Source organism: Pleurodeles waltl, chromosome 4_1 (genome assembly GCF_031143425.1).
Source record: "Pleurodeles waltl isolate 20211129_DDA chromosome 4_1, aPleWal1.hap1.20221129, whole genome shotgun sequence".
NCBI lineage: Eukaryota > Metazoa > Chordata > Amphibia > Caudata > Salamandridae > Pleurodeles > Pleurodeles waltl.
The window spans coordinates 656,531,349-656,551,137 of record NC_090442.1 but is presented as its reverse complement, the minus strand read 5'-3'; the positions used below and the strand labels follow the sequence as shown (position 1 = coordinate 656,551,137).

General features: G+C 41.4%; 1 protein-coding gene across 1 annotated transcript in view; it reads left to right on the top strand.

Annotated features, from left to right (window-relative positions):
* Nucleotides 1-19,789, top strand: part of PLXNC1 (plexin C1) — a 449,291-nt gene that overhangs the window by 314,837 nt on the left and 114,665 nt on the right. Inside the window, exons 19-20 of the mRNA XM_069229118.1 lie at nucleotides 7,726-7,859; nucleotides 10,888-11,086. Coding sequence (XP_069085219.1) covers nucleotides 7,726-7,859; nucleotides 10,888-11,086 — 333 coding nt within the window. The remainder of the gene's footprint in view (nucleotides 1-7,725; nucleotides 7,860-10,887; nucleotides 11,087-19,789) is intronic.

Below are 19,789 nucleotides of genomic sequence, written 5' to 3'. Positions count from 1 at the left end.
TGCCCCTGTCTGTGACTGTGCTTTGCGGGGCTATCCTCCAGTTGCTGCTTCTGCCTGTGAAAGGGAACAAAGACTGGACTTTGTTTTGCATTCCTGCTTGAGAAGAATCTCCAAGAGCTTGAACTGAGCTTGCCTCCTGTTGTTAAAGTCTCAGGGCCATCAAAGACTTCCCATGCCATTACCTGGACTCTCTGCTGAGACTCCTGCCCTGCCAAGTGGTGCCCCACCCAGTCCCTGGACCCTTGAAACGTGAAGTTGGTGAACAAGAACTGAAAATCCACGCACGGAACACAGTGTAGGGAAATGTTTGACCCACCTCCGCAACGCAGCTGATAAATGAGGCGCGTGCAGCTTCGTGGCTGAAATTGACACTCCACCTGCATCGTGGCTGGGAGATCGACGCATCATGGCTCGAGAAACGATGCGCAACACCGGCTTACGGAGGCTGATAACAATGCAAACCCCACGCAGCGTGGTTTTCTGATACTGTGCAACCGGATTTTCTACGCATCGCCCCTTGGCATCTAAGTCAACGGTGCTCCGTCCAGAAATCGACGCATCGGTCTCTTGCAAGGGAGAAAAACGATGCATCACCGACCTGACCGGAGAAGGAAACGACGCACGGCCTCACTTGTGATTAAGGAATCAGCGCGGTTTTGGAGCGGGAGGTGGCGGCAGCAATCCCCGATGGGCAGGAGCCCTTTAATCTTGAACTGAAGGGCAGGAGCCCTTTAAATTTGAATCACCGCGTTCCCGCCCTGCGGGAAGTGCGGTTTTGGAGCGGGAGGCGGCGGCAGCAATCCCCGAGGGGCAGGAGCCCTTTAATCTTGAACTGAAGGGCAGGAGCCCTCTAAATTTGAATCACTGCGTTCCCGCCCTGCGGAAAGCGCGGTTTTGGAGCGGGAGGCGGCGGCAGCAGCAATCCCCGAGGGACAGGAGCCCTTTAATCTTGAACTGAAGGGCAGGAGCCCTTTAAATTTGAATCAACGCGTCCCCGCCCGCGGGACGCGCCCGGGCAAAGCCCGGGCCGGTCCTGCGCCCGTCAGCGCCTGACAGAGGCTGGGCTGGGCCACCCCCCTGACATCCTTTTACCGGCCCCTATTGATATTGGTTTCTTCAAGACTATTAAGAGCCGTTTGAACTCAGACTTGCAGCCGGTTTTTGGCGCTGTGGTCAGAGTAGAAGCCCAAAATAACTCTCTTGCACCACTGTTTTGTGCTCACCAGAGCAGCAGAAGGCTGGGCTGGGCACTTTCAATTGTCTTTTTATTGTCATTTGTTTTTAGAAATTATATATACCCTGTTTGCAACTAGCTAAGAGTGCTTACCATAGTTAACCCCTGATACATAATGGGGAAAAGAAAGCAAAACCAAATAGGGAATGGTATGAACACCACAACCCAGAGAAGTACTAATACAATTACTAATTATCTTACAGATGCCATGGGAAAAATAAATGAAGAAATCATTAATGCTGAAGCACGTTTAGTGGCAACAAAAAATGTTTTACATGAGACCATTGCCGAAGTGAGCTATGAGGCTGCAGGTCTAACTTCTGAATTAAAAGCCTCAGAAGGAAAAACTATTGGGCCAGATTCTAGATTCCCTTCAGGATCCTTACTCCCTACAGATATAATAGAGGAAATTGACTCACCAAATAGTACAGACAACCAAATCCTTTCACCACCCAAGAAAAAAAGTAGTAGTCAGATTATCAAACCTAAATCCATGGTAGTACACTCACAGCTTCCTAAGAGTAACAAAAAAATTACACAAATGCATGGGGGTCATGCAGTAGCACTACCATCAGATAACGATGGTTCCCTACAAAAACGCATGGAAACCCTTTTCAAAAAACTGCATGGCAAGTTAAATCATTTAGAGACAAAAATATTGTCAGAATTTAAGGAGATAAAAGAACGCATGACCAAGATAGAAGTAAGTGTTAACACAACGACCAAACCAGAAACTCTATCTCCTAGCAGTGACCTTATATTATACGAGAATCAAGAGGCTACAGCCTTAAGGAATAGAGCAATGAATGGGTTTGCAGATCCCAACAAAAGGAGTATAAAATGCCGGCATCCCACACAGGAAGAAATCCCCCAGCACAAGGCACCTATGACTTATCAAACGGAGCCCATGGATAGAAACCAGAGACGCGAGTCCCTGACTAGGAATATACCCGTGAAAGAGGTGTTACAACTACCACCAGATGCTACCCCATATACAATAATTCTGAAAAATGTTCCCAAACTTGGCCCAAATATTGTTGAGACCTGGCCAGATATACGTAATAAGGTAATACACTGGATGTCAGGGAATATATGTACACCAGATACACTATTCCGAGAGATCTTATATGCAAGGAGAGTTGACTGGGTGGGAAACTTGGAGGAAGAAGAGGGAGATTGTATTGTGGTCAACTTTCGTAACCCTTGCTTTGTGGGCCAACTACTAGTAGACTTGGATATAAGACATCGAAACTATAAATACTGGAGGAGGGAAATTATGGCTGTTCCCCTAGGATACTTTTACAGAATGATGAACACCACAGGCATAATAGACATAGGGGTGACAGAGAATACATCCAGTATTTTGGATAGGCATAATAAACGGGAGTATTCCAACCGTTTTGCCTCCCTGAGCAACATGGAGGATCTAGATTGACTGCAGCAGAACTTGAGTAGGAAAACGACTCCGATGCATAATAAAACACAACTTACCACTATAGTGCCCATATCAAAATCTCCAAGTGGTAATGGCGACTTTGAGCCAGATGGGGAACCTCTAGTAGGAGACCTAATTACACTCATGTCATGGAATATAGCTGGAGTAAAAACGAAAATAGCTGAGAAGGAATGGCAGACTATAATAAGTTCATCACATATAATCTGCCTACAAGAGACATGGCACACGGGATCCTTCTCTATGGAAGGTTATGCCACATTCTCTTCACCAGCCTCAGCCTCAGCCAGGGGAAGGGCAAAGGGAGGCCTAGCAATCCTTATTTCAACATTGGTACCCTACTCATTGGTGAAATCCTCCCTCGATTCCCCCTACTACCAGTTTTTATACTTTCGGATAGATGGGATCTTAGGAATTGTACTAATAAACTATTACAACAACAAATTTGATGGTACTAATAGAGTAGTGGCATCGACTCTTCATGATGACTTACAGGTTTTTGTACGATATAACTTCAAGTTACATAATAATATGGGCTGGAGATTTTAATATCGGGATATGCAAGAATACCATAGGGGAGACATGCGGATTCATTGACGAGGGGGGACGTACTCAATTGCACTTTTTACACAATAACTATGGAACTGTATTGAATGAAATACTATTTAGATATAACCTAGAGTTGATGGAGCAAGATGGGTATAAAGGAGAGAAGCTTCCATCGTTTGTAGGAAGAGGACATTTCTCGACAATCACCCACATACTAATGTCAAAGAGCCATTTGGATATGGTCGTTTCACTGAAGATTGAGCCCACTATATATAGTGATCACTACCCCCTGATACTGACTACGAGACTAGCTAAACCCTTTAATATAGGTGAACGACTAGCAATGGATATAGGAATAAGAAGTGGAAACGGATTTGCGATTAAATGGACTAGAATAAATGAAACAGATGTGATGAACAAAGTTGTGACACAACACCGCCAAGAAATTATCATATGTACAGAATATATTCAAAATTCACATATGATCCTAGGGTCCTTTAACCAACTTAGAATCGCCATTGCAGGAAGTTTATTGAGAGCATCGGGGGAAAAAAAGAGTGGTAAAGTGGGGTGGTTTGATCACAATTGCTCAAAAAGTAATTATTAAGCATTCTAATTACAAACACGCATTAGAAACCAGGAAGGCACAATTGAGAGCTAGGGCATGGGCGAATCTTGAACAAGCAACAACACTAAGAGACAGTACTTTATTTTGGAAAACAATCAACCAACCTTTCCTAAAAGATAGCGATGCACCCGAAATAACAGTACATGTTCCTTTATTGGAATGGCTTTCTCATTTTGGTTCAATTTTTAACCCAGAGAACCTGACTATTCACCTGCCAAATAATGGGATAATTGAGATCAACCCACCCTTCTTGAAACCAGTCAGTCTAGAGGAAGTGAAATTTGCCATGGGAAGATGCCCGAAAGGGAAGGCGCCAGGCCCTGACGGGGTGCCAGTAGATGCCTATTTGACACATGTTGATTTATGGTGCCCTATCCTGACCCAAGTCTTTTTGAGTGTGACAAAGGGATATATTTTAACATCATGGAGTGAAAGTATAATTGTCCCTATTTTTAAAAAGGGGCATAGAGGCGACCCCAAATGTTATCGGCCAATCTCACTTTTGGATACCTCTGTTAAATTGCTGGGAAGAGTACTTGTAGAAAGACTAGAAACATGGGCAACAAATAATCATATACTTACAGAGGCTCAATTGGGATTTAGGCCTGAGGTTGGTACCCTGGAACAATGTAAAAATCTTAATTTAATAATAAGTAAGTATACAATAGCAAAGAAGGGTCATGTATTCCTCTGTTTTACAGATCTTAGTAGTGCCTTTGATTTGGTGAATCATGCCAAGTTGTGGAAAGTTTTATCAGATATGGGTGCGCCCTCGGATATAATAAGCTTTTTGGCACAACTATACAACAATCTAACAGCACGGGTGAGATATGGAAGAAATGGAGAATGTACACCAGGCTTTAGGATAGGAAGAGGAATACGCCAAGGTTGTGTCTTTGTGCCGCTCCTATTCTCTCTTTACATAAATGGTGTAGATGCCCACTTAAAAAACTTAAAAATTGATTGCCCTAAAATAGGAGAATGCTCTATCCCAATCCTTTTATACGCAGATGATGCAGTTTTGTTGTCACGAACTGCAAATGGGTTGCAGCAACTAATGGAGGGCTTCATGGAATTTATGGAGGAAAGAGATATGATGTTGAATATGAGTAAAACAGTGGTAATGACTTGTGGACAGGGAAAGGCCAGGAAGTAAACTTATTTTATTAAGGGCCACAAATGCGAAGAGGTGAATGGATTTACATATCTGGGTATACAATTTTCTAATATGGGACATTGGAAACAACACCTAGAAATTACCAAAATGAAGTATATTAGGACAACTGAGGCAATTTTTAGATTCTCCAATAAAATTGGTAATAAACCCCTAAGGGAAATGCTGCAAATTTACAAAAGCAAATCAATCAGCAGCATCACATATGGTTCTGCCCTTTGGGGTTCGATGCCCGAAATCCATTCATTACAAGTGTTAGAGAATTAATTTTTTAACAGACTACTTGCAGTCCCAAATACCACTTCCACATACATGGTACACAAGGAATTGGGCAGTCCCTACGTGGTGGATTTAATATATACAAATGCGTTGTCAGCTTGGCATGGTATTTGGTCAAAAGAAGGGACGCATCTTACCCGAAAGATTATTAAAGATTGCCTTACATTAGAACATCGGGATAGAATCCCATGGTTCATGCACTTAAAAGATCTGTTGAGAGGTATAAATCTAACACCAAACTTAGACAACCCAGGCATAGTTCTCCAATTTAGCAAGAAAGAACTGAAAAATCATTTAATGGCTTGGAGGGCTAGTGAAAGAGGAAATAGAGAATGCATGAAATCAACGGTAGCTCCTTACATGATCGAAAACAATGAGGTAATACCAAATTATTTACTGACAGTTGTGAATACTCAGCATAGATTTTATTTGACCCGACTACGTTTTAGAATGTTGCATTTTTTGGTAGCCTTCCCAAAAATGAGAATTTGGAGTAAAAGCCTACCGAAGTGCCCCTGCGTGGGACGATTTGCACAATCTACAATGCACTTTATTATATCTTGTAAATTTTATCATGACATTAGGAAACAATTCTTAAAACCACTATTTATTATTAATAAGTTATTTTACTGCAGAGAAGCTTTTAACTATTTATTTAAATTGGATTCGAATGAGAAATGTGAAGCAGTGATAAAATTTATCCTACATGCAATTGAACAGAGGAAAAAGTTGTCCTATTTAGAAAAGCTCCGATATGAGAAGGAATAACCGCATAATTTGTCGCAACAAAGATTTTTATCCTTTTTATTTGTAATGTATTTGGAAAAAAAATTATTGTATAACTTTTTTATCTTAAAGAGACTGTTTTTCTTTTATGGAGTAAAATACGAATAAAGATTGTTTTGAATTGAATTGAATTGAATCAACGCAACATTACCCTTTTCCGATGCACGTTCGCCTGTGCAGCTTTATTTTTTACACTAACCAGGTACTTTGTGTAGCAACAGCCTTCTCACTGTTTTCTAAGGATTAATACTCTTATTCTTTTTAAAATTCATATCTTCACTTGTGTATGTTGGATTTTTGTCGTTTAGGTCTTGTTTGAGTTAGTTAAACATCATCTATTTTTCTAAACTGGTGTGGTGTCCATTTTGTAGTGTTTTCACTGTATTATTCTGTGTTGGTACAAATACTTTACACATTGCTTCTGAAGTTAAGCTGGCCTGCTTGTGCTAAGCTACCAGGGGGGTCAGCGGGGGTTAACTGAGGGTGATTCTCCCTTACCCTGACTAGAGTGAGGGTTCTTGTTTGGACAGGTGGTAGCCTGACTGCCAACTAAAGACCCCATTTCTAACAATACTTCTGTTGTTGCCTACTGAATATATGTCCAATACCATGACATTGCTCGAAAAGCATGCTTGAATACATCAACAGACATTCTTCCTGAAATGTTCTTAACTGGCACCACTTCTATACTTATTTTGTCGCCACAATGTTGTTTACTGTTAGTGGAATATTGACAGGAATTGTAAGCATTGCAATTTATGATCTCAGTTTGCTTTTGATCTTGTATTACTTGTTATTTCATGAGAAATCAAATATAAACATTTCGTATTAAAAAATAAATGTTCTTAATTTTATCTATTTACAAATTTTAAATGTTAAATCTGAAATGTATTTTAACCATGTGGACATCACTCACATTCCGGTCTCAGGATATTGCCTCATTCTATTTGCCTATGATCACTGATCAAAAATTGTCAGTAAATTATTGATTATATAGACTTCCCATGCACAATGAAACATAGAACATAAATATATATTCTGCTTTATTAGATCTCATTACACCTAAGTGAAACCACTTATTTTCTCACAATCTTGCTCTCACTCTAAGGAGGCTTGTGTCTTGGCAGGCTAGCGAGGTCTGTTTGTCTGATCGATATCTCATTCCTACTGTATCTGAGCCTAACAACTGTCAAGAGAAGAGGTTGTTTTACAGCCACCACTACCTTACTGACTTCTGTATCTAGGCCAATGTAGGCTAGCTGATTTTCATAACCCCAATACAATGTAGTCCATAAATGGTACCTTATTACATATTGGATGCTCTCTGAAGTTCAGGTATTCCATTTCTTCCACTCCATCTCCTTAGTGGGCTTTATGGCAGAGGCACATATTGAATATATCTTACTTATGGCCAGATATTTTGCAGTAGTTTCCACAGAGCCTGCATACACAAGGCATCCAGAAAACATGGCAACATGAGCAACAAAATGAAGATGAAGATGAATTATTGAATCTTCATTTTCAAAATGAGTGGTCATAATATTATGTCAATGCATTCAGATTAGAATGTAGGATGTTCTTGATGATTTTCTGACAATCTAATTTTTACCCTTTCCTGACAGCCATTTCGAAGCCCAGATGCCAATGGCAAGGATGAATGCCTGTCACTGCTGTGTGATTTAATTGGTAACAAGGATTTTCTTGTTGCTCTCATCCACACTCTAGAGAAGCAAAAGGCATTTTCAATCAAAGACAGGTAACAGACATTTCAATTTGCAAACTTTGAAAACATCAAGTCACAAAATTATTGGAGTAACTTTTGGGCAGTGTTGTATTTCAACCATACACACGTATAATTGTAAATCTATTTGTTGTTATACTTTTTTAGCAAAATATCAAAGGAAAAATTTAAAGATATGGCAATGACCATTTTTGTCTTTCTTTAAGGATAACTAAAATCATACCACATTTGCCTACTCATTTATAGGACCTAAGGTGCTTGCATTTCAGATCTAGTAGAATTGAGAGAATGTAGTATCATCCTCCATCAATTTACAGTTTTGAGATTCTTTATTAGGATCCTTCTACTGAGTATGTGTTAAATGTGTCAAAAAGTTCTCAAAATATGTCAACTAATTAAGGGCACCCCCCCATTAAGTACAAATGAAATGCATCTGAAGGTATTCAGAAAAAGTGGAGCATTGCCCAAGGCATTGCTACTCTGTTACATGTCTGTTTCCCAGGTTAAAAACATTTTGTGCAATTCATATGCCAGTAGCACTGCACCTACTATACATATCATTAGCAGTATTATTGCTGTATTCATCTCCAGTCTAATCAGCACTATTTTCTATAGTACTAACACCTTTTTCCTCTTTCCTACCATTAACAAGGTATCCCGCTCCCATGTCATTAATACTTAGCCTACCAAGCATATCATTAATACTGTATCATTTGTTTTTGTAGATTACCCCACTGCTCATCTAATGCATCAATAATACTGTGTAAAGAACCAATACAATTAACTTGGTGCCCATTACTCACACAGCCCATTTTATCAACATGATTTTTTGAAGGGCATCATTAACACGGTAACCCTCACCCATATCAAAACACTAACATGCTGTTCACAAAGGTAACTTATATGAATAAGTTACATGTGTGGGTGTATTCTTACAATTTTGAGTAACTTTAGTACTTCAGGCTATTCACAAGATTTGAGTGGAAAGTGCCTTAAAAGTGTAGACTTACACATCAACCCTGAAGTCTCCCTATGGTAAAGTAATAAAAAGTTGATTTAGGTCAAAATAATTTGTAAAAATATTTTATGTTAAATATAAATGTAAATTAATTTTAGAAATGTATTTTGAATGTGGAACAAAACAAGAAACAAATGCTACAGCACTATTAATTTGAAATTCAAACTTTAGTTAATTTAAAACATCAATTAAAATTTATTTTTCTGAATTCTAAATTGAAAAACAAATTCCCATCTAAAGTAAAAAAAAAGTAATTGTTTCATTATGCATTAATATGTATTTAAATTATGTATAGAGTTAATTAAACATAATGTAATCATATTTTATTAAAAATAATTTATAAATAAAAAAGGGTGTTAAATTATTTTGTAATTAAATAATAAATATGTGTATTCTTAGATATCTTTCTTAACATTATATTTATTTATATTGCTAACTAGTTTATATAATTTAATTTAATATTATTTCCTGTGGAGTTTTTGTCTAAGTCCCTACCTCCATTATTCTACTATGGAAGGATGTTGTAGTACCAGTGGTGTCCATGTGTGGTGCTGGACTTACTACCGCTCTGAGCTGAAGTAATTTACTACTGTTTTGGGTCCCCTTTTGGCTGTAGTAAATTTAGAAGTGCCGTTTGTGAACAGCAATGGGCTTACTCTTTTGTGGGTGGGTGCATGTACCTCCCTAAGCCCCTCTCTATCTATCCCTAAAACCCACCTCATGTCTATCAAACCCTTTCCAGTTAGTACTAAGTATGCCCCTTTTTCCATTCACAACCCTGGTCCCTCTCACATTGACTGCTAAGTAGTACTTTTACATGTATGAGGATCTCCCCATAGAAAATATAGGAGAGGTGAAGGTGGAGATCTGCACTCCTAGGCTACTACTATTGGAGAACTACTAAAGTCCTACAAAATACAGTTTGTGAATCGTCTCCTCAGTTGGATAGATTGTTGGGTGCTATGATTGGCAGTCCTAGCATCTAAGGAACCCTCAAGGTGTATGAGGTGGTTTCTGAGGGTTGTTAAAGCATACACAGGAGTCCGTTTTCATCAGGTCAAATGTTTGAGTATTGTAGGATATACTTACTGGAGAGACTGGGACATAAAGTGTGACTTTTTATGGTGTGTGTGTGTGTGTGTATGTGTATGTTTGTAAGTACTGCAGGAGCATCAAGAAAAGACGTGTGGCTGTGGCTGGTTGTGACATGGAGTCAACAAGGTAAGGAAATGTGAGGATTTGATTATATTTCAACAGAAGGCATGGTAAATGCTGAAATATGTTTTGAACTGATGTTCAACACTTGAGGAATAACATGTCTTGTGTATGTAACCTCTTGGTTGCATAAGCATGTCATTTTCAATATGCAATTGCTTTCTCTGGATTCCTTGTCTTATTACACCCTCCGAAAGATAGCATAAATTCAAGTCATTCATACTCAGTGAAGTCCATAGCTTTGTATGTATGTAAATATGATTATACATGTGGCTATGTGGCCACTTCAGCCATCTAATATATGTGCTTTGGCTAATTTGTGGTGATCTAAAATTATCCTATTTTGTGGGGAAGCACATCAGTTTGAAATTTGCTTAGCTCTGAAGTTATTGCTCACATCTGGTGTTTTCCAAGATAAGTAGCATGTTTAATGGGGCCCATTTGAATTTCACAACTAGGACATGGCAGGTATAGGGAGATCCCACTTAAATAAACTAGTAACAAAAGGAATGCATAAACAGATCAAGAGGAAAGAGGTCTATGTTTTCCAGGGTCCCCATCCCATCCATTATTATTAAGCTTGATTTACTAGATCTTAGAGTGGCTTGACATAATACTTATGGCATGTAGATAGTGGGGGTGAAATTCTACAGTTAGTTGGTGCCTATGCTCGAGTAGGACAGAAAGGATTTCTAGATGTGTCTTATGTGCTAAGCATTATTCTTGGAAACTTGGAAAACTATCTTGTGTAATTAGCAGGACTTACATTGACTTACATTTGTGATATAATTGTTTCTCCTTTCTTTGCAGATGTCGCTTTGCATCCTTTTTGACCATTGCCTTGCAAAGTAAGCTGGTCTATCTAACCCACATTCTAGAAGTCCTGATCAGGGACCTGATGGAGCAGTCTAGCAATGCCCAACCCAAACTTATGTTGAGGCGTACTGAGTCGGTTGTGGAAAAATTACTGACTAACTGGATGTCTACTTGCCTCTATGGATTCCTTCGGGTAAGCTCAATTATATCCTTCGTAATAAAACGGACATTTGTTCTTTTTGGTATACTAAGAAAGACAAACAGCATTTTTCACTTTAAGATGTTGCCAATCTAAATCTTCTGATATTGCAAATGCCACAGGTCTCAAAACAACTTATCAAACCAGTGTTTGTTGAAGGTACTAACATTTGTTGATGGTACAGAGCAACACGTGTTCTAATGACATATCAGTTGAAAAGTATTATTTAGCAAGAACTAATCTTTTTAAATATAATACATAGTTTTGCTTGCCAGCTTTTGTGGCTCCAAAGTATGGCCCTAAAATACGTTTTATGTAGCGCCAACCTCGCAAGATGACAACTTATTCAGTTTACTTTATTGTCTGAATAGCTCAGTATTAATAATACCAATTAAAGTGAATATTTATGAGTAAATACATTGTTCAAAGCTTGCATAATAGCTCAAAAGCATGTCTTGATCTGTATCAAGACATGATTGATGTGCATTTCTTTCAACCTGTTTGGCAGGGCTGGAGAATGCTAAGTGGAGAGTACTCATGATCATGTATTGTTAGATTAGGGATTACTGAAAACTAATAATAATGCTGTAAGTAATAAACCATGAATCACAATGCCATTTTTAAGTTGAGCATGTGGTATTCGTTTTATGACAAGTTACGTGCAGTACTTATTAGACAATATTTTAATGGCTTACATCTATATATAGATGTTACTAAATGACTTAATTTTGGGCTTCATTTTAACCATTCCTCACTGTGGAATATATACATGCTAAATGATAGCAGTTACAAAATATTGTACCCCAACTGTAGAGAATGATGTTTATGACAGTGTGTCTACTAAATTCCATTCTAAAATCATATATATTAAATTTACTCCAAATTGTCTAAGAGGTCACAGTTATGCATTACATTTTAGCCAAGAAAAACAACCTATAAAGAGTATACCTGTAAAGAGCATGATAACTTTGATAGTTCAAGTGAGATTGTGGTGACTAAAGGCTGCCATGAACTCTGGATTTTATATAGTGGTTGCCATTTTGGGAGTACCATGTGTAATGCACCCAATAGGAAAAACTTTACGACCTGCATACAGTTACTATGCGAAGGTAAAGCTATATAGAGGGAATAGACTGCAGTACTGGTGAATCAAAGCAACGTTTGAGAGGACAACATATTTTGTAAAAGGAATGGCTGCAACTTTGTGAAAGTCTAAATATCAAGTACCTCTTAAAGGATACCAATTAATTGAACTTAAAATGTAACTGGATTTCAACGTATCATCTTCTATAAATACTGCCAAACGATTCAAATGAAAAATCTAAGTATGGTGATAATATTTAGTAAATACAATGACCAATAAAAGGGAGATTTTTTGAAGCCTTAATCTTAGGATTCAATATCTCACCATTTATCAATGGGAGCTACTTAAGGTATATTCACTATGCTGAATATGCCTTACCCCTAACTTTCTTCATGAAATTGTTAAGTGCTAGTAGGAAATTCACCTTTAGGAAATCTGCGTTTTACTGCATTGTCACCCCGGATTTTTCCAATTTTTCTAGATCCTATTTTCTCTAGCTTTGGTCACACTACCTCTGCTAACAAGGAGTAACATTCCAGTGGTCCCCTCTAAACATGGTTAAATTGGCTTTCTCCCAATTGGCACATTTAACTTACCCTTTAATTCCTTATATTTGGGGTTGAAATTTGGGGTTTGTGACCTTGTCACGAAAAGGGCCACTCACCTGAACTCTCAGGGCTTCAGCAGAAGCAAAGATCTTCCACCACTTTCCCTTGAGGTTAATTCTTAGTGTTAGAAGAGGTAACTTACAACCTTACACCAGTGATTGACCCTGCGGACAAGGGGATGGGGTTGGGAGCGAGAAATAGCAATGGTTCTGGTGTACCTGGAGCTTCTGTGACAATAATAATGTGTGTGTGTTGAGCAGGACTCTTCAAGTTCTAGTGGTAAGGTACACTCCTTTTGCCAGGAGAGGTACACTGTGATCAGTGAACACAATCAATTTAGGCAACCACACATGAATGCTTTACAATCTGCTCAAGCATTATTCCTGCCCCCTCTTCAGTTACGTGTGGCTTACCTCCACACTCCTTAAACCCACATGCGGAGACCAGCATACCCTCCTGCAATCCATAATGTAAAAGTAGACTTAATCAAATAATTGCTTTTTTTTTTTGTTTTAAAGGTTATGTTAGTATTTTTCTGGGGTGTGAGTCCTTGAGAAAATATCAGACAAGAATTGCAGAAAGAAATATGAGTCCATATGGTGTCCTTTTTCATTTTCTTCTCCTAAAACTTACTCATTTAAATTCAAACTGTAAGGGTATCTATAAAGAAAGGAGAAACCTGAGGTGCCCGACTAGTGCACTTACTTGAGGTACATGTAATGGGCCAAAGTACTTAAGGCATTGAGTGGCGGTGAGAGAATGTTGGTCGTAGTAAAGATGAGGGAGTTGCAGTGGCACCAGCTTAATGACCAGGCTTCAAGGTTCAAGCCTGTAGAAAGACACCTCGAAGGGACTGGATTCTAAGAGAGGTTGCAGGCCCCCAGCTTCTAGATGACAGTGCCCTGGTTGCTCTTGTTGCAGGAGGGGGCAGGGCTCAGGACCCACAAGCACTGCCTGCGGGGGATACATCTCTCTCTTCAGATAGATGACAAAGCCAAGCAGGTGGCCACACTTTAAACATGGCATTTATAGCTGTCATGCTTGTGGAGTCTGCTGCCTGCCAATCACAAGACATCTTTGGCAGGTACTAGAGGCAGGAAACAGAGGCCCTTAGTTCGTCAGCAGCTGTTGTACAAACACAAGGAAAATACCAGGCACTCTAGCAGAATATTAGGGCAGCAAGAAACAGAGGTCTTAATTGCTCAGCAGTGTATGATTATTCAGCAGCCTTTGTACAAACAAAAATGCCATACATTCCAGCTGGAGAGAAGGACAGCAGGAAACGAGGGCCTTTAATTGATTGCTGAGTTGTGCATTTTGTTTGAACTAAAATACCAAGCACTTGTACTTCGGTAAACAGATGTTTACTGTGCACTAAAACTAAAGTGTATAGCATGCCTTTTAAACTAAACACAACAGAAAATCAAGTGGGTGACTTTTAAATTAAACACTAAACAGAGCATGCAAAATAAAGTAGATAGCACCTGCCTAATTGTAAAATAGTGATGACAAGGGGGAATATACAACACAAACAAACTAGGGTCTGACAGATCTCTCCCACAGAGGCCGACTGATTGAATGTGGTTTACCTGGCTGTAGAGCATAAACATTGTGTGTGAAAGACATGGACACTGGTGGCTAGTTACCAGAACCCGCCTTCTGGGCGCTAACCTTTCCAATCAATCAGAAAATACAATTTCCCTTTATCCTGTTTAGAGTCTACAATTTTAGAGATCGTATAGTCAATGTACTTAGCAATCATCATGGTGAGGAGGCGATTCAGTATGAGTATCTGATTGTCAGGGTTTGAAAAGGGACACATGAAAGATAGAATGGATTTGGTAATTGACAAGAAAGGTGAGTTTCATGGTTACAGGATTAAAGGTTTGTGAAGTTGGGTAAGGACCTATATACGGGAGTTGGAGTTGGAGTTGCCTTTCTAAGTGAAGATTATTTGGTGGTCAAACAGACTAAATCAAATCTATAATTGCTCACCTTAGTAACCATTAAAACATACCACCAATAATACTCTACATCCATACAGTCTCGCACCAATCACATACATAAACCCGTACTCTCCAAAGTATTGCAAAACTGATTACCACAAAAGCTTATAAAAATACATATGGTTTCAATACCACAATGTGTTTAAAAAATACAAATATATATAAAAACATACAGCACATATCACAAAAATAGGGATGATTCTTCTAGGACAAAACGTTCATTCTTCAAATGTATAAACCTCTACTTCATGTATTACCTAAAGTCCATGATTTTTATTTATTATCATGTAAAGGCATCCAGTGCCTGTAGATCGTGTCTCAATATTTCATCAGTGCATTTTGGTTGAGTTGACTTATAAGTTCCAACTTCTTAAGGACTTATACAAATATAAATCCTCCATGAAATAAAATAAACAATTTAACATACAACTATGAGGCATAAGATATTAAAGACATTAAAAAAATTCCACACGATATTATTAATATATGACCAATACATAGTGGTGGTCATTAAGAGTTTGGTGGTCTTTTGGTAAAACCACCAGTGTTGGCAGTATCCTGCCCACTGTATTAGGAGTCCACAAAGTATACTCCCTAAAAACAGCCACAAAGCGGACACAGCCAGGACATAGGAGGATGGGAAAGAGGTGGTTGCACCACCAGCACCGCCACACCAACAACTTTCCACCCACCAGATTACCAGCCACAAATTAGCACAGTGGTCCTTCCATGGCTGAAAACCATTGGTGGTCCGAACCACCGCACTCCAAACTCACTCCTGTTAGAACAAAACACCCCATCAAACAGTTTGAATACCTCACACCGGACACACATCCACACACCAGGCACACCTACTCACAGCATTATATAACACCCCCCACACAACCCACAATCCTTTGCACAATTAACAACCATGAGAAGCCACAAATCAATCACATAGAAGAGATGCACCATAGGCAAACATACAGTTCACACTCACCACACACCGCATCACACCACCACCAACACCATACACACATCACATCTGAACACAACCACCACCACCTTCCACCACCCACTGCCAAACACCCCCACTCCACCAAGCACCTTACGCACACACACAACACCCACCCCCCACCACAACACAACCACCATGTCACGCCCAAAAAACCTGCTTCACCGATGAGGAGTTGCAGGTCATTGTCTATTAAATCCTCAGGTTATAGCCACAACCCTTTGGAGCACAGGCTCAGCAGACATCCATTGCAAGGAAAAAGGAGTTATGGCAGAGAATAGTCGACAGCGTCAACTCAGTGGGCAGCCCTTCATGCACAACGGAGGACATCAGGAAGAGGTGAAACAAGCTACAGGGGAAGGTGTGTTCCATGGCGTCCAGGTACCAGCTGGCGGTAATGAAGACTGATGGTGGGCCCCCACAACCTCCACCAGAGTTCACATCATGGAAGGAGAGGGTCTTGGACATCCTGCATCCTGAGGGCCTGCCTAGAATATCTGGAGGACTGGACTCTCCCTTGCCCTCCCTTGCCAGTAATTCATCCTGTCCAGCGTGCTTCCTTACCACCCAATCACTACCCAAATCATTCCAGCCCCCAATGTACCTCCCAACTACTCACCTAATGCCCCTGTCCTGCATGCCAAACCACCACCCACCCCCAATGCCCACACACTCCCTGCCAAGTGTATGGATAGCACCACCAAAAACAATCACTATGACTCCCACAATGCACTAGCCCATCCACCATGAAACCTACATTGTGCATGTCACATCGCACCTCTTGCATGTATGACAATTGCACTAGCTACAGCAACTCGGTGCTTCGACTGAGGACCACTATGTGGCAATGACTGCAATGTAGTGGTACTACACAATGGAAAACTAGCCCAGACACAGCACTGTCGCCAATCCAAAGGGCCACTAATCCTGCACACTACCCTGACATGGACTAATCCTGGCCATGACAGTAACGAGGTATACTCCATGTACAACAGGCAGAGGCAAGAATAACAACTTTGCATCCACACATACCCACTTCGCATTTGTACACCATGCTGCAATGTACAGCCATTCCCAATCACTTATACAAAGCCAGAATGCCCACTAGCTGACAGGGCAAACCTGTCAAGTGAACTATCACACAGGAACAGAACTCCCCCCCACCCAGCCAAAGTGACCAAGCATGATGCAAATAAGCCCAAGGAGCATGGTACACATGTCTCAATCCACCATCCACAAACAGTGTTAGCAGTGCTGCACCTGTCAATTCCACTGTAAGCATCAAACTAACAGACAACCATCCACACCTACAACATGTAACTCTCTCTCACCCCATCCACAAGTACCCCTGCAACAGCAACAATAGAGAGGTTACTAGAGACTGCCAGCCCTCTTCAGGATGATGCCCCAGTAAGGACAACGCTGCTGGATGTCTGGACAGAGACGACTTACCTGGCCCATCTGGGACCCCTGGTCACTCTACCACTCCCTGCCTCACCCTGCCCGCAACCCCCCCCCCCACCTTGTAGCAACAACAACTCAGCCAACCCTTCATCCCCAAACCTGTGCTGCAAGGGCTGGTCAATCAGTTGTGTGCCCCACAGTACGGGGACCTGAGTCGACCCCTCACAGCCTAGACAATTAAGGTCATGGTGAAACTGGGAGTGGGCACAGGCACATGGGGGCAGAGGGCATGTGAGGGAACCTGTGGGCCAGAGGACGGGGCACCCATGGGAAGCATCTGACGAGGAAGCCATCTCCCAAGTCCTGGGGGCATATCAACTATCCAAGGACAGGATGGGCCAGATCATATCCATGATGGGGGACAACCAGAGGCTGCAGAGGGAATACCACCAGGAGGCCATGCAGCAGTAGCAGGCCATTAGTGCCATTGTGGCCTCCATTGAGGGGGTGCTCAGGGAAATTAACACAACTCTGCATGTTTCCTCCACCCACCAGCAGGTCCCTTCCACTAGCTACATCACATCAGAGCCCTCAACATCTGCGGCTGCTAGTGGAATGGACGCTCAGCCAGAAGAGGCACAGGCCCCAGGCACCCCTCCCTCTGTAGCTGCAGAACTCCCCGCAAACGTGGATGTCCATCCAGACATCCGGCAGGAGCAGATTCCAAGACCAAAACCACTGCCAGAAAGTGACCCTCACCTGATAGCTCTCCTTTGTGTACCACTAAGACACCCTGTTGACTGCTTAATGCCTAAACTCCATTTTCCCATGGCCCATGGACACAGGACCTGTGCTGTCTACAGCTGTGCCACCTACTCTCAGGATTTCTTCAACCATGACCCCACTCATCACCTATTTGTCACTCAAGCCACAATAAACACCATTAATCACAGCCACTGCATATATTTATTTATTTGTACAGTAACAAAAGTACGTTTACCTATTCGTCAAAGTGGAATGGTCCACAATCCAACTGGCAGTGTAAGGGATTGCAGAGGGAGGTATTGTCTGCAGCAGTCACTGTACAACAGATATGTGCCAGGGCTGGTGTTGCCACACACGCGAGAAAATCTGCACATCCAACTTGCAGAAATACCATTACAGAGTACACCATCAGGATAGTAGGCATGGTGAGAGCTTAAGCACATATATATTCCATAGAGGACGTGCCCAGTGTAGAAGACAACTAAACACGGCATAACAGATAACACCTCTTCAACACCAGTCGCAGGACATACATCACCAATCACTATACATGGCACCCCTCATTTGCTAAACTCCACATTGTGCACAGTAACCAAAGGATACAAAACATGCATGGCTCAAGCAATAGGTAGGAGTGTTAAAGATTAACACTGCACAGTCAGTAGCTGGAATGACATGAGAGCAGGACTATGCAGGAAACATTGCATAATACTGGCCTGTACATGAGAGATGTGATGCTTCCAACCTGCAGACAATACACATGTCAGAAAGAATACATTACTGCACTGCAGCTTACATGCTACATGCAGTCATTCACCCCCCACAACAACCAAATGGGGAAAGGAACACATTACACCTCCACTGATGTACCAAATCAGGGGGACCATAGATAAATACCTTGGTTGAAATACTCGACCTGCAAATACACAGACAACATCACTGTGTGTCACTGGAAGTACTGACTGATGAGCCCAGCCCTTGATTCAGCTCCACCTTCCTCATCTGCCTCCTCACCACTTTCCATGTCAGCATCACTAGCCCCTGGTCCAGCTGCCTCCTCCTCCTCAGCTAGTAAGGGTATCTGACGCCTCAGGGCCAGATGGTAGAGCACACAGCAGGCTACAATGATCTGGCATACCTTATGGGGATTGTAGAGGAGGGCACCTCCCGAGATGTGCAGGCACCTGAGTCTGGCCTTCACAAGGCCAAATGTCCTTTCAATCACACGCCTCATCCTGTGGTGGGCCTCATTGAAATGGTTTTCCCCTTCAGTGACAGGGTACTTCACAGGTGTCAACAACCAGGGAAGGTTAGGATAGCAAGAGTCATCTGTGTGCACAGAGGTAGGACCTGTTACAGGATGGGTACAGCCACAAGGAACAATGGGATGACAGGTGCCATAACAGGGACATGCAACTAAAACCATCCATCCATTTGAGCCAAACCCTCTCCCTCTGTAGGCATGCCATCATATGTGTGACATTGCTCTTCCGCAGAATGTAGGAGTCATGCACAGATCCTGGAAACTTGGCTGTTACTTGGGAGATGTATTGGTCGGCCACACACACCACCTGCACATTGATGGAGTGGTAGTTTTTTTTACGATTCCTGTAGACCTGTCCATTGGCTCTGGGAGGGACCAAGAGTGTATGGGTGCCATCTGTGGCCCCTATCACATGAGGGATGTGTCCACATGCACCAAATCCCCTCGTTGGGGGAACCTGATGTATCTGTCCAGGTGTTTCAAGAAAGCAGACAGTACATCCTTCAACACAAGACTGAACATGGGCTGTGACATGCCTGCTGCCAAGTCCTTCCATCCCTGGGACTTTGTAG